This window comes from Hyperolius riggenbachi, chromosome 4 (genome assembly GCF_040937935.1).
Source record: "Hyperolius riggenbachi isolate aHypRig1 chromosome 4, aHypRig1.pri, whole genome shotgun sequence".
NCBI lineage: Eukaryota > Metazoa > Chordata > Amphibia > Anura > Hyperoliidae > Hyperolius > Hyperolius riggenbachi.
Window position 1 is genome coordinate 223,197,574 of NC_090649.1, and position 24,191 is coordinate 223,221,764.

Here is a 24,191-nt window from a genome sequence, read left to right on the forward strand (position 1 = left end):
AGATTGTGTGGTGTGTGTTGGATTGTTAATTTATTAACATACACACCCTAGCAATTTTCTCTAAGTTTCCAATCATTTTTATCATAATTGAGGAAAAAAATGAACATTTTTGAATGTTGCAATCAGTCAGAAAAATTGATTACAATTCTTAAATTGTACAGATATTTAAAAAATTGTATGGTGTGTGGCCACCTTAAGCAGGGCTATCTTGCATGTAGATTGGGGAATTTCAAGCACCTGATCTGTTGATGTGGTTACCTTATATGGCGTTAGTGGTTGTTTCATTTAAGGTGAGGAGGCCATCTTCACACGTATCACATGCAATTATTTTTACATTATTTACCTGGCTGTTCTTTTTTATGGATTTGGAACTGTTCAATGTGTGTATCATTAAAGGGAACTTAAACTGAGAAGGATATGTATTTTTCCTTAAAAAAAAAAAATACTGGTTGCCTGACTATTCTGCTGATCCTGTCTCTCTAATACTTTCAGCCACAGCCCCTGAACAAGCATGTAGATCGGGTGCTCTGACTTAAAGGGAATGTCCAAGCAAAATAAAAAAATGAGTTTCACTTACCTGGCAGCTTGCCGACCTCGGAGGTCAGCGGGACGCAATGCATAAAAATGTATGTGTTAATGTTACTGCACTAGCGGGAATGCGTAAAAATGTACGCAATGCATCCCGCCGACCTCCGAGGTCGGCAAGCTTCCAGCGGGGGACTGGAGCAGCATTGAGTGACTACGAGGGCACAGGATGGCTGCAGGGGGCTGGTAGAAGCCCCAGGTAAGTGAAACTCATTTTTTTATTTTGCTTGGACATTCCCTTTAAGTCAGACTGTATAAGCGGAATGCTTGTTTCAGATCTGTGAATCAGCCACTACTGCAGCCAAAGATCAGCAGGACTGCCAGGCAACTGGTATTGTTTAAAAGGAAACATCCATATCCCTCTCAGTTTAGGTTCCCTTTAATAGCCAATACTAGAAGAAGAAAAAACACTGGTACATTCTAAATTCATTCTTTAATTTGAAAAAGTAATGCATTGCATTTCTACTGAGAGTTGATTTATTCTGCTTACCATTAATAGGGCAGCTTAAGAAGCTATCAATACTTAAAGTGGACCAAAATCACCTCAAGCAACTGACTGAATGCATAGGAGAATGTGAAAGCCTTACTGAGCTAGTACTGACAGAGAATCAGCTCTTGGTGAGTCTATGTGATAAATAATTGCTGTAGTGCAGTGGTTGCTTCTTATGAATCTACACTTCCATACAGTTCTTTGAAGGAAACGGCTGATAACCTGTTCATTTAGTGCAGTGCTGTCCAACTGGCGGGCCGCATCCAGCCCACCAGGCCTCCTGCTGCGGCCCCCCAGACGACTTCTCCATGCTGTGGCAGCGCAACTTTAAAAGGAAACAAAAAACAAAACCCTTTCTCCCATGCTGCGGACTATAAGTATTTACAGCCTCCCCCCTCATTGTCCCCCGTGCTGCCGCCTCTAACTCACTTCACATCAGCGGCTGGCAGAAGATAGGAACTAGCCACACCGGCGCATAGCAGCTGCACGGGAACTTTAAGTGCTGGAGGTGACCGATGATGTCACTTTTTGTATTCAAATTGACCGCGCTGCTGCCATGCGCCGGTCTGACTGGCTCCGATCTCTTGCTCGCCCATGATCTCAGGTGATTTAGAGGCGGCAGCACAGGGGACAATGAGGGGGGCGGATGTAAATACTTATAGTCCTATAGTCCGCAGCACGGGGGGGGGCGGGGGTGTGTAAATATTTATAGTCCGCAGCACGGGGGACAACGAGGGGGTGGGGGGGTGTAAATATTTTCTGCAGCCAATCTGACAGTATTTTGTGGGCATGTCTGCGGCCAATCTGACAGTATTTTGTGGGCACGTCTGCAGCCAATCTGACAGTATTTTGTGGGCACGTCTGCGGCCAATCTGACTGTATTTGGTGGGCATGTCTGCGGCCAATCTGACTGTATTTTGTGGGCACGTCTGCGGCCAATCTGACTGTATTTTGTGGGCACGTCTGCGGCCAATCTGACTGTATTTTGTGGGCACGTCTGCTGCCAATCTGACTGCATTTTGTGGGCACGTCTGTGGCCAATCTGACTGCATTTTGTGGGCACGTCTGCAGCCAATCTTAGAGTATTTTGTGGGCACGTCTGTGGCCAATCTGACTGCATTTTGTGGGTAAATCTGCAGCAAATATGAATGTATTTTGTGGGTAAATCTGCAGCCAATCTGACTGTATTTTGTGGGCACGTCTGCAGCCAATGTGAATGTATTTTGTGGGTAAATCTGCAGCCAATATTTGGCTGCAGATTTACCCACAAAATACACAAAGATTGGCTGCAGATTTACCCACAAAATACATTCAGGTTGGCTGCAGATTTACCCACAAAATACATTCATATTTGCTGCAGATTTACCCACAAAATGCAGTCAGATTGGCCGCAGACGTGCCCACAAAATACTGTAAGATTGGCTGCAGACGTGCCCACAAAATGCAGTCAGATTGGCCACAGACGTGCCCACAAAATACATTCAGATTGGCTGCAGACGTGCCCACCAAATACAGTCAGATTGGCTGCAGATTTACCCACAAAATACACTCCGATTGGCTGCAGATTTACCCACAAAATACACAAAGATTGGCTGCAGATTTACCCACAAAATACATTCAGATTGGCTGCAGATTTACCCACAGAATACATTCAGATTGTGTATTTTGTGGGTAAATCTGCAGCCAATCTTTGTGTATTTTGTGGGTAAATCTGCAGGCAATCCGAATGTATTTTGTGTTCAAATCTGCAGCCAATCTGACTGCATTTTGTGGGCAAATCTGCTGCTAGAATTTTTCTTTTCCCCGGGGGTCTGCCTGCCCTCCATCATGTGGTCTGGAAAAAATACGGCCCTCCATGCCCGCGAAGTTGGACAGCACTGATTTAGTGAAAAGCGTTTCCTGTGCTTCTAATCCTAATGACAATACCAATGCATGATCTGTCTGTAAAAGCCGTACCGAACAAATGCTTTCGCTATAGCGCTGTATACTGAGAAAGAACAGTATAACCCCTGATTTGCCATCCTATGCAGGTGCTGGTTAATGTAATTGGAGGACTTGCCAGGGGTGGAATTGCTGAGACTGGTTCTTGCACTAACTTGTACTTGGTATCATATCACTACAGGGACACACACACCTACCTATGTATCTGCGATAGGAATGTTGGAGATCCTATACGTTATGCATAAAATTCAAACATGTTTACATACTGTGGGCCATATGCAATTCATTTTCTCACCTGAGTTTTCTCCTAGGTGATTTTTTTAAACTTGTCAATAAAATGCCTTTTAAAGGGACTCCGAGCACAAAAAAAAAAAGAAAGTTGTACTCACCATGGGCTTTCTCCAGCCCAGTGCTGGTCGGGAGGTCCCACGCCGGCGTCCTGGCTCCTCTCCTTCTACCCGCTCCGGAATGGCTGGCAGGCCGCAGCCCGGGCGACACTCTCCCGAGTGTCGGGCTTCTTCTTCCGCATATGACGCGGATTACGTCACACGCCGGCCGCCTCGCGTCATCATGGCGGCCGGCGTGAAAGTACTGCGCATGCGCGAACAAAGCGCGCATGCGCAGTACTTTCACGCCGGCCGCCATGATGACGCGAGGCGGCCGGCGTGTGACGTAATCCGCGTCATATACGGAAGAAGAAGCCCGACACTCGGGAGAGTGTCGCCCGGGCTGCGGCCTGCCAGCCATTCCGGAGCGGGTAGAAGGAGAGGAGCCAGGACGCCGGCGTGGGACCTCCCGACCAGCACTGGGCTGGAGAAAGCCCATGGTGAGTACAACTTTCTTTTTTTTTTTGTGCTCGGAGTCCCTTTAAGCCACCAGAAAGCAATAAAATACTCAAAATAATTTTGATAGTACTTTTTAATTTACTTTTTGGTACTTCTCTAGTTGAAAAGTGCTGGAAAGTTAATTTAAATAGAAGATGAAAAATGATCTCCTAGGAGAAAACTCAGGTGAAAAAGTGAATTGCATATGGGCCTGTATTTGAAACCACCTTTGCATATAAGGATTGGAAAATCTGAATTCACAAATTAATAGCAGAATCTGAAATAACTAGGCAGATACTTTTATGTAACAGATCCTTCATCACAGCTCTACAGATGACACTGTCAGTATCTTTCTATGGAAAAAGGGTAGATGGAGTTAACCCCTGACTGGCTAGCCTTGACCGCATTGCTTATCATAATTGGAGACGTAATATTTTTTGTTAAAAATATGCTTCTGATATATGTAAGCCTCTAGATTGTAAGCCTTTTGGGCAGGGTTCTCCTCCTTATGTCTCCTACCTGTTAATGCACCTCCATTACCATACACCCATGCTATGCATTTGAGTGAACCTAACTTGCCTAATCTCCATGCTCCCCTCCAGTGACTGACTAAGCATTACCTGGTACTCACACTGTGCTGCGTGATCTGGTTTTCTTGTATTCCTGTATTGTCTTATTGCTGTATGTCACTCCTAAATATTGTCTGTATATGTTGGCGCTTTATAAATACAATAGTGTGTACCCTGTATTTAGGTCTTTGACCTTTTCCTCTTTCCTAGTTACCATTGTTTAGTTTCTGTATGTTGTTCAAAAGTTGGGTGACTATCCTATATAATAAAACCTAACTGTCCCTGCGTACTCCTGTCCCTGTGTCCTTGAGTCTGTGCTTTTTGCTACTGCGCATGCACGCAGCACGGACAGCTTGGACAGCCGTTGGGACGGGAGGACGGGGCCAGTTAGGTGGGCGAGCGTGTGCGTGGGCAGACGGGTGCGTGCGCACTGACATGCTGCGGTGGCAGCGTTAAGAAACAGACCTAGAGCCCATTTTTAAACGGGCTAAGGTCGCTAGTCCTATATAACAATCTCCCCGTCGCTGCATGTGTCCATTTTAAGTGCCTGTGCAGCACGTAGCCGTGGGCAGATTGCAGTTATTAAATGGGCTTTGTGGCTAGTATAATATGAGAACAGATGGTGTCACTGCATTAGTAATGATAATACTTCAGGTGATGAAGTATTATCATAGCAATAACGCTGCATGCCGCTGGGCTGGTCTCCGTCTTCTGCACTGACCTATCACGCTCTCGCAGGAAGTACTGCGAGAGCATGATAGGTCAGTGGACGAGACGGAGACCAGCCCAGCGGCACGCAGCGCTATTGCTCTGATCATGCTGGTAAGTGATTTCTCGCTGCTGCCGCTAAGTGGCTGCACTTTTGAAGGGAGGGGGGGAGCGCAGAAGGGGGGGCCCCTAGGTGAGGGAGGGGGGGAGGCTTCCCCCCTCCCCACTGCTCTGTGCACAATTCCCCCCCCCCTTCCTGCGCTATGCCCCCCTCCTCAGCTCTGGGATCCCCACTAACTGGGCACCTGCCTTTGTAGGGAAATCTGCTGCCAATCTCGTCGCATTTGTGGGGAAATCTGCTACCAATCTCATCGCATTTGTGGGGAAATCTGCTGCCAATCTCATCGCATTTGTGGGGAAATCTGCTGCCAATCTCATCGCATTTGTGGGGATATCTGCTGCCAATTTTCTTGGGGTGGAGGGCGGCCGGCCCTTCACCATGTGGTCTGAAAAAAAAACGGCCCTCCGAGCCTGCAAAAGTTGGACAGCACTGTTTTAGAGGATGGGGGTCGTGGGGGGTGGTAGGTCGGAGCACTTTTAGAGGCTGGGGGGGGGGAGGGTTGGAACAAAAAACAAGCTGAAAAGGCTCCATGTTATGTGACAGATACAGTGATGTGAAAAACTATTTGCCCCCTTCCTGATTTCTTATTCTTTTGCATGTTTGTCACACTTAAATGTTTCTGCTCATCAAAAACCGTTAACTATTAGTCAAAGATAACATAATTGAACACAAAATGCGGTTTTAAATGATGGTTTTTATTATTTAGTGAGAAAAAAAAACCCAAACCTACATGGCCCTATGTGAAAAACAAATTGCCCCCTTGTTAAAAAAATAACTTAACTGTGGTTTATCACACCTGAGTTCAATTTCTGTAGTCACCCCCAGGCCTGATTACTGCCACACCTGTTTCAATCAAGAAATTACTTAAATAGGAGCTATCTGACACAGAGAAGTAGACCAAAAGCACCTCAAAAGCTAGACATCATGCCAAGATCCAAAGAAATTCAGGAACAAATGAGAACAAAAGTAATTGAGATCTATCAGTCTGGAAAAGGTTATAAAGCCATTTCTAAAGCTTTGGGACTCCAGCGAAACCACAGTGAGATCCATTATCCACAAATGGCAAAAACATGGAACAGTGATGAACCTTCCCAGGAGTGGCTGGCCGACCAAAATTACCCCAAGAGCGCAGAGAAAACTCATCCGAGAGGCCACAAGAGACCCCAGGACAACATCTAAAGAACTGCAGGCCTCACTTGCCTCAATTAAGGTCAGTGTTCACGACTCCACCATAAGAAAGAGACTGGGCAAAAACGGCCTGCATGGAAGATATCCAAGGCGCAAACCACTTTTAAGCAAAAAGAACATTAAGGCTTGTCTCAATTTTGCTAAAAAACATCTCAATGATTGCCAAGACTTTTGGGAAAATACCTTGTGGACCGACGAGACAAAAGTTGAATCTTTTTGGAAGATGCGTGTCCCGTTACATCTGGCGTAGAAGTAACACAGCATTTCAGCAAAAGAACATCATACCAACAGTAAAACATGGTGGTGGTAGTGTGATGGTCTGGGGTTGTTTTGCTGCTTCAGGACCTGGAAGGCTTGCTGTGATAGATGGAACCATGAATTCTACTGTCTACCAAAAAATCCTGAAGGAGAATGTCCGGCCATCTGTTCGTCAACTCAAGCTGAAGCGATCTTGGGTGCTGCAGCAGGACAATGACCCAAAGCACACCCGTAAATCCACCTCTGAATGGCTGAAGAAAAACAAAATGAAGACTTTGAAGTGGCCTAGTCAAAGTCCTGACCTGAATCCTATTGAGATGTTGTGGCATGACCTTAAAAAGGCGGTTCATGCTAGAAAACCCTCAAATAAAGCTGAATTACAACAATTCTGCAAGGATGAGTGGGCCAAAATTCCTCCAGAGCGCTGTAAAAGACTCGTTGCAAGTTATCGCAAACGCTTGATTGCAGTTATTGCTGCTAAGGGTGGCCCAACCAGTTATTAGGTTCAGGGGGCAATTTCTTTTTCACACAGGGCCATGTAGGTTTTGAGGGGTTTTTTTCTCACTAAATAATAAAAAAACCATCATTTACAACTGCATTTTGTGTTCAATTATGTTATCTTTGACTAATAGTTAACGGTTTTTGATGAGCAGAAACATTTAAGTGTGACAAACATGCAAAAGAATAAAAAATCAGGAAGGGGGCAAATAGTTTTTCACATCACTGTATCACAATTATTTCACAGCACTGCATTTATCATGTGGTAGAGGTAGGTCTAATTATGTGAGGTAAAAGACATGCAAACACGCACCTTATTTCACTTCAGAATTCAAGTGTGAGGTATTTCACTACTAAATACCACACATTTTTAGTAGAAAATTACCACATGAATCACCTCATGAAATTACATGAGGTAAAACTTTATTTAAACTACCAGAATTCAAAAGTTGATTTCCCTTATGAGGTAAACCCAATTCCATGAGGTAATTATTTACTAAACGCTACCAGAATTGAGCCCAATATGCCACAAAATATGCCTTTTATTTCTCCTGTTGTTCTTGTGATTGAAATGTTCAATCTAGACTGTGTATTGCATATATACAAAATTAACAATAAAGGCAGTCCCCATTTAATGGACGAGATAGGGACTGTAGGTTTGTTTTTAACCTGAATCTGTCCATAAGTTGAAACACTATGCCATCTCTGTCCTCTGTATCTCCGCTATGTCCCTCTATGGCTCCAATGTCTTCCTTTGTGTCACCTCTGTTCCCTGTGCCTTCATTGTCCCTCTCTGTCCCCCCCCCCCCCAAATGTGTCACCTCTGTTCCCCCTGCCTTCATTGTCCCTCTCTGTCCCCCCAATGTATCACCTCTATTCCACCTGCCCTCAGTGTCCCTCTCTGTCCACCCAATGTGTCACCTCTGTTCCCCTTTCCTTCATTGTCCCTCTCTGTCCCCCCAATGTGTCACCTCTGTTCCCCTGGCCTTCATTGTCCCTCTCTGTCCCCCAATGTGTCACCTCTGTTCCCACTGCCTTCATTGTCCCTCTCTGTCCCCCCAGTGTCACCTATGTTCCCCTGGCCTTCATTGTCCCTCTCTGTCCCCCCCAATGTGTCACCTCTGTTCCCCTTTCCTTCATTGTCCCTCTCTGTCCCCCCAATGTGTCACCTCTGTTCCCCTGGCCTTCATTGTCCCTCTCTGTCCCCCAATGTGTCACCTCTGTTCCCCCTGCCTTCAGTGTCCCTCTCTGTCCCCCCAGTGTCACCTATGTTCCCCTGGCCTTCATTGTCCCTCTCTGTCCCCCCAATGTGTCACCTCTGTTCCCCCTGCCTTCAGTGTCCCTCTCTGTCCCCCCAATGTGTCACCTCTGTTCCCCCTGCCTTCAGTGTCCCTCTCTGTCCCCCCAATGTGTCACCTCTGTTCCCCCTGCCTTCAGTGTCCCTCTCTGCCCCCTTCGCCCCAATGTGTCAGTTCTGTTCCCCCCGCCTTCAGTGTCCCTCTGTATCCCCCCAATGTCACCTCTGTTCCCCCTGCCTTCAGTGTCACTCTCTGTCCACACATTTTGTTACCTCTGTTCCCCCTGCCTTCATTGTCCCTCTCTGTCCCCCCAATGTGTCACCTCTGTTCCCCCTGCTTTCAGTTTCCGTCTCTGTACCCCCCCCCCCCCCAATGTGTCACCTCTGTTCCCCCTGCTTTCAGTTTACGTCTCTGCCCCCTCCCCCCAATGTGTCACCTCTCTTCCCCCTGCCTTCAGTGTCACTCTCTGTCCACACATTGTGTTACCTCTACCCCTGTGCCCTCAGTGTACTGCAGCAAAATGTAATTTTACACATTCAAAAAACATTTTTCTTTGAATTTTTAATAATTTTCTCAAACACCACAAGGTTTAAAAATGCCCCCCCCCCCTTTTCAAAATCTAGTAGTTATGGTTCTCTATGACCTAAGTGCTTATTTTTTTCACATTTCAATCTCTCAAGTCCTAACCGTAGAGCCAGATCAGTCCATATTTTACACTAATGAAGGCAAAATCAGTCTGAAACAGCTGTCTGCAGGTTGTTTTATACTGCTCTGTAAAATTAATAGACTGTAGGCACGCTCTAAACAAGCGGTTCTGGCATTATGCCTGGCTTTTCAGGGATGTAAAGGAATGATTTGCAAATTTCACTCACTGAGCCACAGTGATTTATCATGGGAGTAGCTTCTTCCTGCCAAAAGCCGAATATATGCTAAGTTTCTGGTTTTAAAGCAGGATTAGCCATACTATGCCAGGAAAAACAAAACGCATATATAGGTAGATAAAAACTTGATCGACTTAAATAACACATTTATTGTACTGTCCACATTTTGATTTCAGTGAATTTTATTTAGTAAATTAATAGAATTCTGTTCCTGGTGGGAACCATGTCTTTTGCCCACAGCTGAGGCTAAATACTGATGTCATTCTTCCCTTAACTTTTTTTCTTTTCTCCTCCAATCGCTGAGTCACCTCAGCCTTGCTTGTAAACACAAGTGAGTAGAGCATCAGGTTTTAGATAAGCAGCCAGGCTGGGAAATTAAGGGAAGAGGAGGAATATATTCTAGATAAAAAGAACCCCCAGCACGCAACTGTTTGGCACTGGCTACTAAAGGGCCAGAGCTCCTAAAATATGTGCTAACTCCAAATCATAACAGCAGAAAAAGTTTTGACAGTTTTGAATGCAGGATTAGCATCTTTATCACTTAATAGACTCAGACCAGTTGCTGTTGAAATTTGATTTTTATGATGACAATCCCGCTTTAAGAAGGCAAAGTGTATTCAGAGACATTCTGTTACACTATCACAGAGTGTTTCTTGTTATAACAAGAAGTCTTCTAGCAAACAATAACTTCATGCTCTGTTTGCTTTCCAATTACTCTAACAGCCCCTTACAGGGTATTGTACATTTACAGAACTTTTTCAGACTACTGGACAGTGGTGCATGGATTAAGTATGGAATAAATTATGTTCAGCAAATCTCTGAGGCGAGGCTCTTCAAGAGCTTCCTATGGATTCAAACTGGTCACTCAAAGTAAAGTGAAGTGCAGTGCAGTTAATGGTAAATTTAACATGCATTGTTTTAAATTCAAGTCCCATACAAACATGTGGTAGTGGTACTGAGGAGGCTGCAATGTTTACATTAAAAATATGCTAATCTTCACTTTGGGTGTCGTGCTGTAGGTCCTGTCAGAGTAACACACAGCAGGCTGTACATTAACCAGGCAACAGCCGTGTTTACAGTGGCATATAGTCACTGTACTGCATGCATCACATGTTCAGTGTTCTCTGCAGATTTTTTTTTTCCAGCCGGGCTGCATCAAAAAGTATCTTGGTGGGGTGAATATGGTAAATTTATGTTGGGGAGTAAATACAGTATATCTATATATCTGTTAGCCGGGCGCAGGTGGCGACAAAACTCCACCAGAGTTGCATCTTTCCCTACTATCCATGGCGGCCTGGAGGGGGAATAGTAATTAGCGCCATCTGCCGGATGCGCCCGGCTAACAGATAAGTACCACATATATATATATATATATATATATATATATATATATATATATATATATATATATATATATATATATATATATATATCCCAGCAGCTGTCGGCGGGCAGCTGTGTGTTAGATACACATATAGATGTGATGTTTACAGTAGTGGGGGCAGCTGAGCTTTCGATGTTCTGCAGGCAGCATAGTGCTGCAACTTTACGAGGAGACTTTCCATTTGCAGGTGCATTTGTCAGGAGAGGTAATAGGTGCAGCGCATCTGCCTCTATGCAGGCAACAACATAGTGTTGTGTCTCTCCCTGAACACATCCTAATTGGAATGCAGACAATACAATGTGCTCCAGATCTTTGCCTGCTTGGACAGATGGACCCTTATGCTACAAACATGCTGCCGTGATTACGGCATTTGTCAGTACCAGTGAGAGACCAACACGAGCATAATTTGCGGGATAAGCCTCTGACCTTCCTATATTTCTGCCTTACAACTGGGGAAACCTAACCTATTTTACATTATAAATGTATGCAATATATATTATAGATCTAGAATATACATTAGTAGTACAATGGGACAAACTTTAGGAAGCAATGGCCTAGTGACTCGGCTACTTGCATTCATTTCCACTACTGTTAAGACTTTACTTTTATTGTTTAACCACTTAGTGACATGCAGACGTATTAAAATGTCCTGCTGGTGCCTCTTAATGGCTCCAGGACTTTTTAAAAAGTCATGCACTGCTGCTGCTGTGCGCGCTCCCGCCCGTGCACGTGCATTCCTGTGCAAGTTAAAATAGTTAAAATAACCACCCAAAAAAAAACAAAACACCTTTATTTCCAAATACTATATTGTCACCATACTTTCTACTAGGGACATAATTAAAATCTTGTTATAACCAGGACAAATAGGCAGATAAAATGTGTGGGTTTTATGTACAGTAGCAGTGTTTATATTAAAAATCTAGGGGATGAAATTGGAGAAATTGTGTATTTTTTTTTTTCATTTTTTCCTTGTTTTCCCCTTTAAAATGCATAGAAAATACTGAAAACAAATATCAACCCCAAAAAGCCCAATTGGTGGTGAAAGAAACAAGATATAGATCATTTCATTGTGATGTAGTGATTAAGCTATTGGCAAATGAAAGGGATGAGCTCTGAAAGGTGAAAATCGCTCTTGTCCGTTAGGGTAAAAACCTCCTTGGGGTGAAGTGGTTAATGGTCAGTCCACACAAAAGTAATAATATTAGGTCTTGCTCACAATAACAGTGCCAAGTCAATCACCCCTCTTGGAACTACTGGGGTCACCTTCCATGTAAATGAAAGGGGGGAGGAGATCCCTCGGGTTGCAGCAATGCCAGTGTTCATGACGGCAATGAGGTGAAGGGCAATCCTGGGCAGCAGTGAGTATAAGCACACTTGTAATTGCCACTGGCTCTACCCCATGCAGCAGCTTATCAGTTTTTTCAAAACAAATCCATTTTGGTCCCCTGTCCATCATTGTTGTGCTGGTCATTAAGGCTGGAGACACCAGATCCACCTCATTCCCATTGGTTTAAATCGCCTGCTTTTCTTGCTGGTCCGTCAGAGGTGGGGCTATTTTGATGTGCTGCTGAATCCTCTTCCCTCAACAACCACTGTGCTGTGAAGTGTGTCAGGAGATTCAAGATTCAAGCACTTTGTCATTGTGTAACACAACAAAATTACTTTTCATGACAACCCCACGGTGCATATAGGAAACATAGTGATAATAACAAAGGTAGAAAGAGAAGAAATTATACAAGTATGCCAGGTATTACAGATATTTAAACAATTTTTACACAGTATTAATTATTTCAGAGAGGATTCAGAGTTCATCAAGTTTATGGCGGATGGGAAAAAGCTGTTTTTCAGTCTGTTTGTTTGTATGCGGATTGATCTAAGACATTTACCTGATGAAAGGAGCTCAAACAAGGCATTTCCAGGATGAGTGTTGTCCTTGATAAAGTTTTTGGCCCTTCTTGTACAGCGAGTCTTATACAAAAGTTCCAGTGATGGTAGTTCAGTGCCGATAATGGCTTCTGCTGTTTTAACTTGCTGCAAAGCTTCTCTAGTAGCCTTGGTGCAGCTGTTGTACCAGGCTGCCATGCAATTGGTCAGAACGCTTTCTATAGTGAGTCTGTAGAAATTAACCAGCAGCTTCTGTGGGAGGTTAGCGCTCCTTAGTTTTCTCAAAAAGTAGAGGTGGCGTTGTGGAGGAGGGTAAAGATGCTGCACATAGAGGCAGTGGGCGTCGCAAAGCAGCCAACAAGTTCCAAACTACTCCTTCACGTAGTTCCATTCAACTCCTGGCTAGAGCCCCCTGGCTGTCATGCCCTGGATACTCTTCTGCTTGTGGAAGGACGACAGCCGTGCGCTCACCCAAAATAGCTGGGTGGAGTGCCCAGCTAAAACTAGCTAAGGAGAACGCTGCATTTCTAATGCAGTATGCAACTTTAAGCCACTGTTGCTATTGGCCAAAATGTTACCAGTTGTGTCAGATATCTTTCTAGCAAACTTTGTTGCACGTATTTGGATAGCTACCACAGGCAGAGAGGGTAAAAGTACAATATATGCTTAGTAGAGAGCACGTAAAAGTGGTTGGTTATAAAGCAATGATACACACACAGGAAAGGGAATTGGCTTGCCCTGGTCGCTGCCTCTTGCCATCGTGCACCAAGCTGAGCTCCATCAACCCGAAACTTCCCCCTTCACAGGCAGACAAAGGGAGCATCTGAAGGATGTAGAGAGGTGTGAAGCACTGCAGCCAGAGGTGGTGACCAGGGTAAGTTAACCCACTTGAGGCCCATTTAAACCAGCAAACACTCTTTTTAATTTTGACTTCAGGCAAAACCGAATTTTGCCACAGCCTGCTTGTCTAGTCAGCTGAATGGGAAGAATGATATCCTCACTACTAACATGTATGCCCTGCTAGTATGATAATCTGGTCAATGGAGGGCATAGTGGATACCTGTGTGAAGACTTGGAAGCTCCTCACAAGCACAGTGGTTCCTTCCAAAATTATGTGTACAACAGCAAAAAAAAAAGAATAATAATAATCTCATTATTGTAAAAGCCATTGCTTGAGCAAGATGGCACTGAAAGAAGAGCTGCTAAGGCTATGCTTGAGGTAGCAGCAGACCTGAAAGGAATATGATGTACAGTAATAGCTGTGACCAGGCAAGATGCTGTGACCAGGCAAGATTCTGCTACAGGTTGCATCACTGTCACTAGACATCTGGTGGCAGTATGATACCAATGGCTAAAAACATCTAGACTCTGAAACCGCAGTGGCACAGTGATTCTAGAAGTACAAAAACCAGGGCTGAGGAGTCTGAGCAATTTTGGATACCCGGAGTTGGAGTCTGTGATTTCATAAACGTAGGAGCCGGGAGTTGGATGATTTTTGTACAAAATCCACAGCCCTGGTAAGTATTAGACTAAGGAGTCTGAGCCATTTTGAGTACCTGGAGTTGGAGTCAGTCTGTGGTTTCGTAACCTGAGGAGTCAGAGTTGCAGTCGGAAGATTTTTGTACCGACTCCACAGCCCTGACAAAAACCAGAACTAAGAACCAGATCCTTACAAGAAAAGATATTCTGCATGTCCCAAGATGCAGGCTGCGTATCGAGACCTCAAAGGCAGTCCAACACATCATAGCAGGCTAAGATGAAGGCAAGAAAGGTTTACAAACCTTCCTGGCGGTATGATTATTTCCAGATTTTTTTTCTTCTAAAAGCGGTGCAATTTTTTCACAAGCTTTCAGACCCTAAAAATCATACCGCTTGATAGATTTGCGGCAGCCCTGCACATTCCACACCTCCAATGGATCCAACTCTGGATTACTGCTCTGAGCTTTGGATTTCCGTCCCGTGCCGGACTCTGGGTTACTGCGAAATAGGTTAATCCAGTAGCTGGCATTATGTGCAGGAACAACTGGATAGCATATTGGCTAAATACTTCTATGTCCAGATGAAAGACTCTACAAAAGATCTTGGAGACTAAAGGGGCCCATACACTGGTCGATTTTAGCGAGCGATCGACTGATCTATTCTATAGAATCGATCGATCAGAAATAGATTCTATCAAATTCCCCATTCGATTGATTTGCAGACGATTTCGATCAATTTGATCTATCTGACAGGATGGAAAATCTAGGTCGATCTGCTGCTAGCAGCACATCGGTGGCCCATAGAGTTGCATTGGATCTAATGGCCCAATAATGCATTTAGATTGATTTCCAAATGATTTAATTCTGAAATCTTTTGAAAATCTGTTCCTAGTGTGTGGCACACATCAGATAGATTCCTGACAGATTGGACTTGACAGGCATCTGCCAGAAATCTATCTGATGGTCGAATCTGCTGCAAATCTACAAGTGTATGGCCACCTTAAGGGCTCACGGGATTTCCAGCCCCAGACTGTGCAATCTACAGGATGTTGTGGTAGTAGACAAGGACCAGAAGACAGCAGGCTTTTTTTTCAGGCATTTGCTGCAGATAAATGCCCCACTACACAGTGCTAGCAGCTCCATGCTTTACTGTAGGTATGCTATTCTTTGGATGTTGCACACTTGGAAATATCGGCTTGGTTAAAAGGAAGCGCCACGTAATGTAGCGTGGTAGCCACTGACATTGTGAGTACTCCATGATTGATGATGGGTGAGTCTGCCGAGTAGTGTTGAGGTCTGTGACTGGGCCCCCACTACATTCTGGGAGACTACAATATAAGGATGTGTCAACCTTCAAACAAAACTGAAATTGCTCAGGCACACGTGCTTTATTGCTGAACTTGCTTAGCAGTTTGACATGCTAAGCAGAATGCTTGATTTTAATATTCTGTCACATGAAGCTTTATTTGTACTGTAACAAATGTACATGCAACAAAAACTTCGTTCTACCAGTGCTCAACTTTGTAATAGACTTAGTTTAGTTATTCTAGTGACGTGTCTACTAATTTTTCTGTATTTTTTGTTTTCATAGATAAGTACTGTATTATCATTAATATTATTTAGTATTTATATAGCGCCAACATCTTCCACAGTGCTGTACAGAGTATATAGTCTTGTCACATAACTGTCACATAATATTGTGTAGTGTATGTATTTTAGTCTAGGGCAAATTTTAGGGAGAAGCCAATTCACTTATCTGTATGTTTTTGGGATGTGGGAGGAAACAGGGGTGTCCGGAGGAATCCAACGCAGACACGGGGAGATCATACAAACTCTGTGCAGATAGTGCCCTGGCTGGGTTTTGACTTGGGGACCCAGTGCTCCAAGGTGAGATTGCTAACCACTACACCACCGTGCTGCCCTGTATGTTTTAGCATATAAACTGAATAAACACGAATAATAGAGGCGCCAAAACAGAATCCTTTCTATAGAGAGCGACTTTTTATACCTGAGTGGGGTCAGGTTACAATTCTCCCCACCCGTTTTTTCAGTGGTCGCCTGTGTGGTGACCCATACTTGTGAGTATAATTGTATTTACATACATTCTTCACATTGTTTGAACGTACTACACCAGATTTGGCTCTCGGTTTTTTCCCTGTCTTTCAAGTAGCAGATAAACTGGTTCATTCTGGAAAATAAACTGAGCCCCAATTTTTACCTGACTGGACATGTTCAAATGGTCGACACAACTATTAAGTGAGGGGAGCTCCCACTGGCACTGTTTACGTCTCCATTCCCCTCGTTGGTCCACTGCCAGTAGTGTCACCAAACTTCAGGGTGCCGCATCACTCTAGTCACCGCCTTGCTGAGAGCACAATAGATCATTCTTCCCCATTTTGGAAATTATTCCTATATGGCAACCACATGCTTAAAGGTTTCATAGTTATCCTGTTACTACCTTTTCTGTCCAAAGATGATGAAATGAGATATTGATAGAAACAAACTCTGTGATATTTCCTAACATCTGTCTCTTTCACTGCTTATCATATTTCTGCAGGCCAAAGCTCACAGGATTTATTCAAGCTCTTCTTTTTTTTTTTTTTATTAATCAGGTTTTGCCAAGAAGCATCGGGAAACTAAAGAAGCTGAACAATTTGAACGTTGATAGGAATAACTTAATGTCTTTGCCAAAAGAGGTGAGCAAGCAGATAATGAAACCATTTTTTACAAAATGTGCAAGAGTAATATTGCAATTACCACAAGCTACTGACTTTGTCCACTTTGCCAATCACAGACTGGAAATTTGAACTGTAAAAGATATCCTATTTTGGTATCATTGTTGCCACCTGTCCAATGTTTTTCTAGACTGGCCAAAAGAACTTGAGATTAACATTAAGACATTACATTTAAATAGACAGAAAAGTGAATAATTGTTTCCACAAAAGATGGTATCCATGGAACAATTCTGAGCACTATTTCTGTATCTAATGGCTGCACAGCCTAACCCTAATCCACAAGTGGTTCAGCACCATCAAACAATTATGAGCTCCTCTGTTGCATAAAATTATATTGACATGATACAGTTTTAGCTGGACTACAGCTGCAGCATATTTTAATACTACTCAATAAAGGAGCTTTTAAAGTAAACCTGAGATAATAAAAAATATATATATACATACATATACATACATACACACATACACTCCACACACACATACACATACACATATACATACACATACTTTGGACGATCCCTTCAGGCTCATCTGTCCCTCGCCATCCTCTCAGGCCACCTAGATCTTCCGCTAGGCGGCCCAGTAATTCAGCTGATCGGGGGAACTGAGCATGCCAGCCGTGCACACGCCCTGCATCGCGCTCCCGGCTACAAGGGGGGGGGTGGGGGAGCGCATGCGGCTGGACTGCACCAACCGGCCAAATTACTGGGCTGGCCTGGATCCTCTGTTAAGTGGCCAGGAAATTCAGGCAGTTGACGCAGGCGCAGTCGGGCCACGTGCACCCAACCCCCCCCCCCGCAGTTTCCCACCGATCAGCTGAATTACCAGGTTTGGGATTACCGCTAGCAGCATGTTTTTTCACCCAAAGCCTGGGTCGGGAGAACCGCTAGGGAGGTTACAGAACTTTAGGGCCTGAGCACACTTGCAAGTTTTTGTGCATTTTTCAGCAACACGGCAATGTTAGACTGATATGCATTGATGAAAAATGCACAGAAGTAGGCAAGGGTGTGCTCAGGCCCTTAGATGCTGTGTTCATCTCAAGCTTTCTGTGCTTTGCAATGTGTAACCGTGAGAAGGTTATTAGCCTAAATTAGCCTTAACTCGCCTATCGTTTATCTCTGGTCAACAACTAAAATCCTTTAGCATGTACAGAATGCACAATGTTGAAAAAGTTGCAAGTCCAAGGTGGGTGGGAGTGGATGAGGTTCCTCCACCTTCAATTCTGCTTAACCTCCCTAGCGTTCTGGACGAGAGACGCCGGAGGTCACCGCTCAGGCCCCGCTGGGCCGATTTGAATAATTTTTTTTAAACACGCAGCTAGCACTTTGCTTGCTGCGTGTCCTACACGATCGCCGCCGATCCGCCGCGATACAGGCTCCCCCCGACGAGACCCCGTGCACTGCCTGGCCAATTAGTGCCAGCCAGCGCTGAGGGGTGGATCGGGACTCCCTGTGTCCCTGTGACGTCACGACGTCGATGACGTCACTCCGTTCGTCGCCATGGCGCGGTGGAAGCCCTGAAAGAAGTCCCGTTCAGAACGGGATTTCCGGACGGGTCTTGGCGCCGGCGGCGATCGGAGGGGTGGGAGGGAGGAAGCAGGAAGGGGGGAATCATGTAACTAGCGCTAGGCTAGCTACATGATCAAAAAAAATATATGCACAAAAAGTTCCCAGGGCTGCGGGAGTCAGAACGCCAGGCAGGTTAATATGTAACATAAAGGGGACTGTATCAAAAGTGTACTGTTCTAATATACTGTAGTAGGAACTAGAAAGGACATGTTACAGTATCTGGCTGCTCCTGCCCTTATCAGCTGTACTTTCTGATGGAGTAATACCCCTCCTGTTGTTGACTGATCTGCCATCAGTCCATACAGGCTGTTTTGTAAAAAAGATTCCCTTCTTTCAGGAGTAGCTGCATTATGCTAGCTAGGAATCTCCCTAAATTACCAGGCAGCTAACTCAGTGAGAGAAAATGTAACACACAACCTCCTTCATATGAGTCACTGACAATGCCATTGTTCTAAGTTTTCAACCACTGATGAGCAAAGTATGTGTAGAAGGAAATGCTATTGCAAAACAGCCTGTGTGGAGAGAGGGAGAGAGATGACAGATCAGCTCAAATAAGGAGGGGATTATCCTATTGGAAGGAACAGCTGTTCCTGACTGAGAGGTATTTTTACAAATACAAACTGTATGCAGAAACAGATGCAACACAGAGCTCATTTTGTTACATTACTTATAAGCAAAGCAACAGCTTGAAAGCCACGCCCCTCCTTGCTACATTTGCTAAGTAGCAGAACAGAAAATACTAATTCTCTCTAAAAAAAAAAAAAAGAATATATGTATCTACAGTATATCGCAGTGCATTTTTTTTTCATTTCCTGGCAGGTGTGCTTGTGGATTAGTCACAGGATCAGTAGGTATGTTTTACTTGTATTGTTTATATTTATACAGTATGCTAAAGATGTATATAGCATGCATCAATTTTCTGCAGAACTTTGCAGAGGATGTCTCACATCACTAACTACGGTATTTCTCAGTGGGGCTCACACATTTCAAGAGCAGTTTTGGGGGAAAAACAGTTAACTTACTAGTATGTTTAATAGTTGTGGGAGGGAACCAGAGACCCAAGGGAGGTTCTTGAACACTAATAAGACTTGGGTGGGACTGTCCGAAATTTGAATGCCACTCCTGCAGCCCCACCCCCAGTAGCTTCTGTCTTGACCTATTCAGTTCACGCTTCAGTGGAGCCCAGCCTGACCCTTGCACATGAGCACTGAGTTCTGCTGGGAAAAACAGGAGAAAACAGGCTGACTCCTGGCTACTTGATCCTGAGGAACACATCTCATAATCTAATTCTGAGGGGCACCAGATACTTTTTCTTCTCAACAAGCAGTGATCACTGTGATTGGCTCACCGTGATCATGGGGTCAGAGCTCAGCGTGACAGCAGAGCAAGCGGGTTGCGGTATTGGTGGGATTGGCATGTGTGAGCAAATGTGGTTGTTGACATCTATGTCCTGAATTAGCTGACTAACCCTCATTGATGGTGGAGTTTGATATATTGCTGCCTTGGTAGTCTAGCATCTTCAGGAGGTGCCAAAAACATTGTATTGATTTTACATGCAGGCATTTGCCTGTCTCTGTACATGTCATGTTCGCTTATCTCTGATTAGATGACTGCCTAGTGTGGCAGGGTTTTTTGTGATCCCACTGGTAAGCAGAACGTACGAACAGTGCATACGCACACACAATCATTGCTGCTCATAACAATCGTGGCTTAATTGTTATGACAATACTGCAAGTAATAAACACTGTACAGACAGGTTGCTCAGCTTCAGTCAAGTGGCGTGTACGGTTTAATGGGGAGGGGAGGAGGGACTACGGGGCGGGGCATGATAGAGCAGCATCCAGCATGTGGGTTAAGGACAAGGACAATGCGCTAGTCCATTGTTTATTTGCTTCATACAATATGCATTACATTTGCATGGAAAAACTGACCATCTACTAAACACAACAGTGAACTGGTAGGAAGTCTAACCTCTACAGTGTGTGACTAAAGCTGTTCTTTTATGTAAACCTTTTTATTTCTGCAGCCAAAAGCAGGTGACATTATAGGGAAAGGAACAGCTGGCTCTGCTAGAGAAAGCTGGCTGTGCATTTGCAGTAGTGCTTAACATGTAATGTGCTAATAAGGGGTCCATACAACACTGTCACGCATTCACTAGCATAGCAGATTTCATATTTTTCACTCAGTGGCTATGTGCTAATTTGTTGTAATTATTACAGATTGGTGGTTGCTCCAGTCTTACTGTCCTCTGTATGCGGGAAAATCGTCTGACACGAATTCCTTCAGAAATTTCACAAGCTACTGAACTCCACGTCTTGGATGTTGCTGGGAACAGGTGACATTCTGCTCTCTCCATTTTTTATTTTTTTTTGCATGGTTTTCAGTATTTCATTGTACAAGTCATAATTATCAACGAGTTCAGGCTATTCTGCAAAGAGTGCTGCTTGCTGTATAAATTATTCTCATAGCCCTTTTTGTTTCATGGAGTCCCACCTTGTCAAGTGTTCATAATGGAAATGCTGAAACAGCAATCCTTTTACTTTTTATACTTGACATTTATATATTGTGATCAGAATTAAAGTTCACAATCAGTTTCCCAACATAAACTGCATGTAAGTCAAAACAAATGTAGTATTTTGCTACCTGCAGTATGAAACTCTAGCATAACAATAGTGGCTGAAGGAGTGCACGGTTCCTTTGTAAGAAAGCACAGCTTTCAGATCTTTCTCCAATTGAGTAGATGATTGAATCGGGCAAAAAAAAAAAGTATACAGCCTTTTGATTGCCTGTGACTGATTTTAAAATCCGCTGCTCATACAGGCTGGAAAATATATTGCAATACTGGCCATTGCTTTGTGTGTACGTATATACTTGTGTATAAAGGCTGTTTGACACTGACGGCAGGCGGCGTTCTGGTGGCCGGAAGCCGCGTTGTCCAGTGACGTCTCGTAAGGGGACGGCGGTACTGCGATCATCAGCTTCCCGTCGCGATCAGCATTTTTTCATGAAGCCAAGGCGGCTAGGCAACCCTGGACGCCACATGCGCCAACTAGGGTCGCCTGAAACGACAGGGAAAATCGGGGTTAAAACGCCGCGTTTGCGCAATTGACTGTATCCGTGCAATGCTAAACGCTCCCATTCACTTGAATGGGAGCGTTTAGCCGACAAGTCCCGAACTTATACCGCCGGCCTATACCGCCAAGCGTCCATGTGAACCAGCCCTAAGCTGTCCTATGTAGGCCGACCAAATCTCTTCCTGACCTCCAAAACAGACCGACTTTAGCCCTTGAAAAAAGAATGTGTGATCCGCAGGTAAGCAGACCCCCCCCCCCCCCCCCCCCTAATGTCTTCCCCCAGTCTTCTCCCTGTGTGGTGCATGTGATGCAGAGTGCAGCATGCTTGCAGAGTTGTAAGTATGTGATGATGCATGGTTTATATGTTCAGCAGAGTGTATGTACTGTATTTTCAGCAGAGTGTATGTATGTGATGATGCATGGTTTATATATTCAGCAGAGTGTATGTACTATATTTTCAGCAGAGTGTAAGTATGTGATGATGCATGGTTTATATATTCAGCAGAGTGTATGTACTATATTTTCAGCAGAGTGTAAGTATGTGATGATGCATGGTTTATATATTCAGCAGAGTGTATGTACTGTATTTTCAGCAGAGTGTATGTATGTGATGATGCACGGTTTATATGTTCAGCAGCGTGTATGTACTGTATGTTCAGCAGAGTGCTGTGCAGTGTACATATAGCTACCACTCCACGTTCCAGGCGTCCATCTTCCCATTAGTGTTGCCAACCTTTCACGTTATTTTTTACTGACAAATACCTAAAAATTTACTGACAAAAGTTTTTTTTTTACTGACAAAACGTTGAAAAAATGGGCGTGGCCACGCAACAGAATGTGGGCATGGCCACGCAACAGAATGTGGGCGTGGTCATGGGTGGAACCAAATATACATGATTTTAATATTGCTGTGAAAGGTCTGCCAGGGAAGTTTGAGCTCTGCCATAGTGTTTCCCCCCCTTCCCCCAAAATACATGTAATCTTACAGCATTTCACCAAAAATCCACGTAATCTGGCAGAGGTTCTTCCAAAATACAGATAATATGGCAGTGGTTCCCAAAAAATAGATGTAATCTGGCAGCAGCGATTCCCCCAACATACACATAATCTGGCAGCAGTTCCCCAAAATACATTTAATCTGACAGCAGTGGTTCCTCAAAAATAGGTAGCCCCAGGTCTATAGGTGTCCCCAGAATAGGTGGCCAGGGGTATAATGTCCCCAGAACAGGTAGCCAGGGGGAGAGATGTCCTCAGAACAGGTAGCCAGGGGTATATGTGCCCAGTATATGTAGGCAGGGGTACAGGGCCGGTTCTAGACTGGCACATATGAGGGGGCAGTCAAATGGGTAGGGGGCAACATGTTCGAGGAAGTTTGCGGTGACTAAAGTGGGCATGGCAAGTAAATGCACATAATGAGAGACAGCGTTTCACCAGTAAATGCACATAAGAGACAGCCTTTCACCACTAAATGCACGTAATGACAGACAGCTTTTCACCAGTGAATGCACGTAATGAGAGACAGCTTTTCACCAGTGAATGCACGTAATGAGAGACAGCTTATCACCAGTAAATGCACGTAATGAGAGACAGCTTATCACCAGTAAATGCACATAATGAGAGACAGCTTTTCACCAGTAAATGCACGTAATGAGAGACAGCTTTTCACCAGTAAATGCACATAATAAGAGACAGCTTTTCACCAGTAAATGCACATAAGAGACAGCTTTTCACCAGTAAATGCACATAAGAGACAGCTTTTCACCAGTAAATGCACATAAGAGACAGCTTTTCACCAGTAAATGCACATAAGAGACAGCTTTTCACCAGTAAATGCACATAAGAGACAGCTTTTCACCAGTAAATGCACATAAGAGACAGCTTTTCACCAGTAAATGCACATAAGAGACAGCTTTTCACCAGTAAATGCACATAAGAGACAGCTTTTCACCAGTAAATGCACATAAGAGACAGCTTTTCACCAGTAAATGCACATAAGAGACAGCTTTTCACCAGTAAATGCACATAAGAGACAGCCTTTCACCAGTAAATGCACATAATAAGAGACAGCATTTCACCAGTAAATGCACATAATGGCAAACAGCCAGTGTCCTCAGTTTATGTAGCCAGCAGATATATGTGCCCAGTATATGTAGCCAGAGGTATATGTCCCCAGTATATGTAGGCAGGGGTATATGTGCCCAGTATATGTAGCCAGAGGTATATGTCCCCAGTATATGTAGGCAGGGGTATATGTGCCCAGTATATGTAGGCAGGGTTATATGTGCCCAGTGTATGTAGCCAGGGTTATATGTGCCCAGTATATGTAGCCAGGGTTATATGTGCCCAGTATATGTAGCCAGGGTTATATGTGCCCATTAGATGTAGCCAGGGTTATGTGTGTCCAGTATATGTAGCCAGGGTTATATGTGTCCAGTAGATGTAGCCAGGGTTATATGTGTCCAGTAGATGTAGCCAGGGTTATATGTGCCCAGTAGATGTAGCCAGGGTTATATGTGCCCAGTAGATGTAGCCAGGGTTATATGTGCCCAGTATATGTAGCCAGAGGTATATGTGCCCATGGGTATCCAGGGTTATATGTGCCCAGTAGATGTAGCCAGGGTTATATGTGCCCAGTAGATGTAGCCAGGGTTATATGTGCCCAGTAGATGTAGCCAGGGTTATATGTGCCCAGTAGATGTAGCCAGGG

The 24,191-nt window shown here is 44.2% G+C and overlaps 1 protein-coding gene across 1 annotated transcript in view; it reads left to right on the top strand.

The window, feature by feature from the left end:
• Nucleotides 1-24,191, top strand: part of LRRC1 (leucine rich repeat containing 1) — a 297,188-nt gene that overhangs the window by 249,691 nt on the left and 23,306 nt on the right. Inside the window, exons 9-11 of the mRNA XM_068281386.1 lie at nucleotides 1,085-1,203; nucleotides 16,720-16,803; nucleotides 20,630-20,745. Of these exons, the coding sequence (XP_068137487.1) occupies nucleotides 1,085-1,203; nucleotides 16,720-16,803; nucleotides 20,630-20,745 (319 nt within the window). The remainder of the gene's footprint in view (nucleotides 1-1,084; nucleotides 1,204-16,719; nucleotides 16,804-20,629; nucleotides 20,746-24,191) is intronic.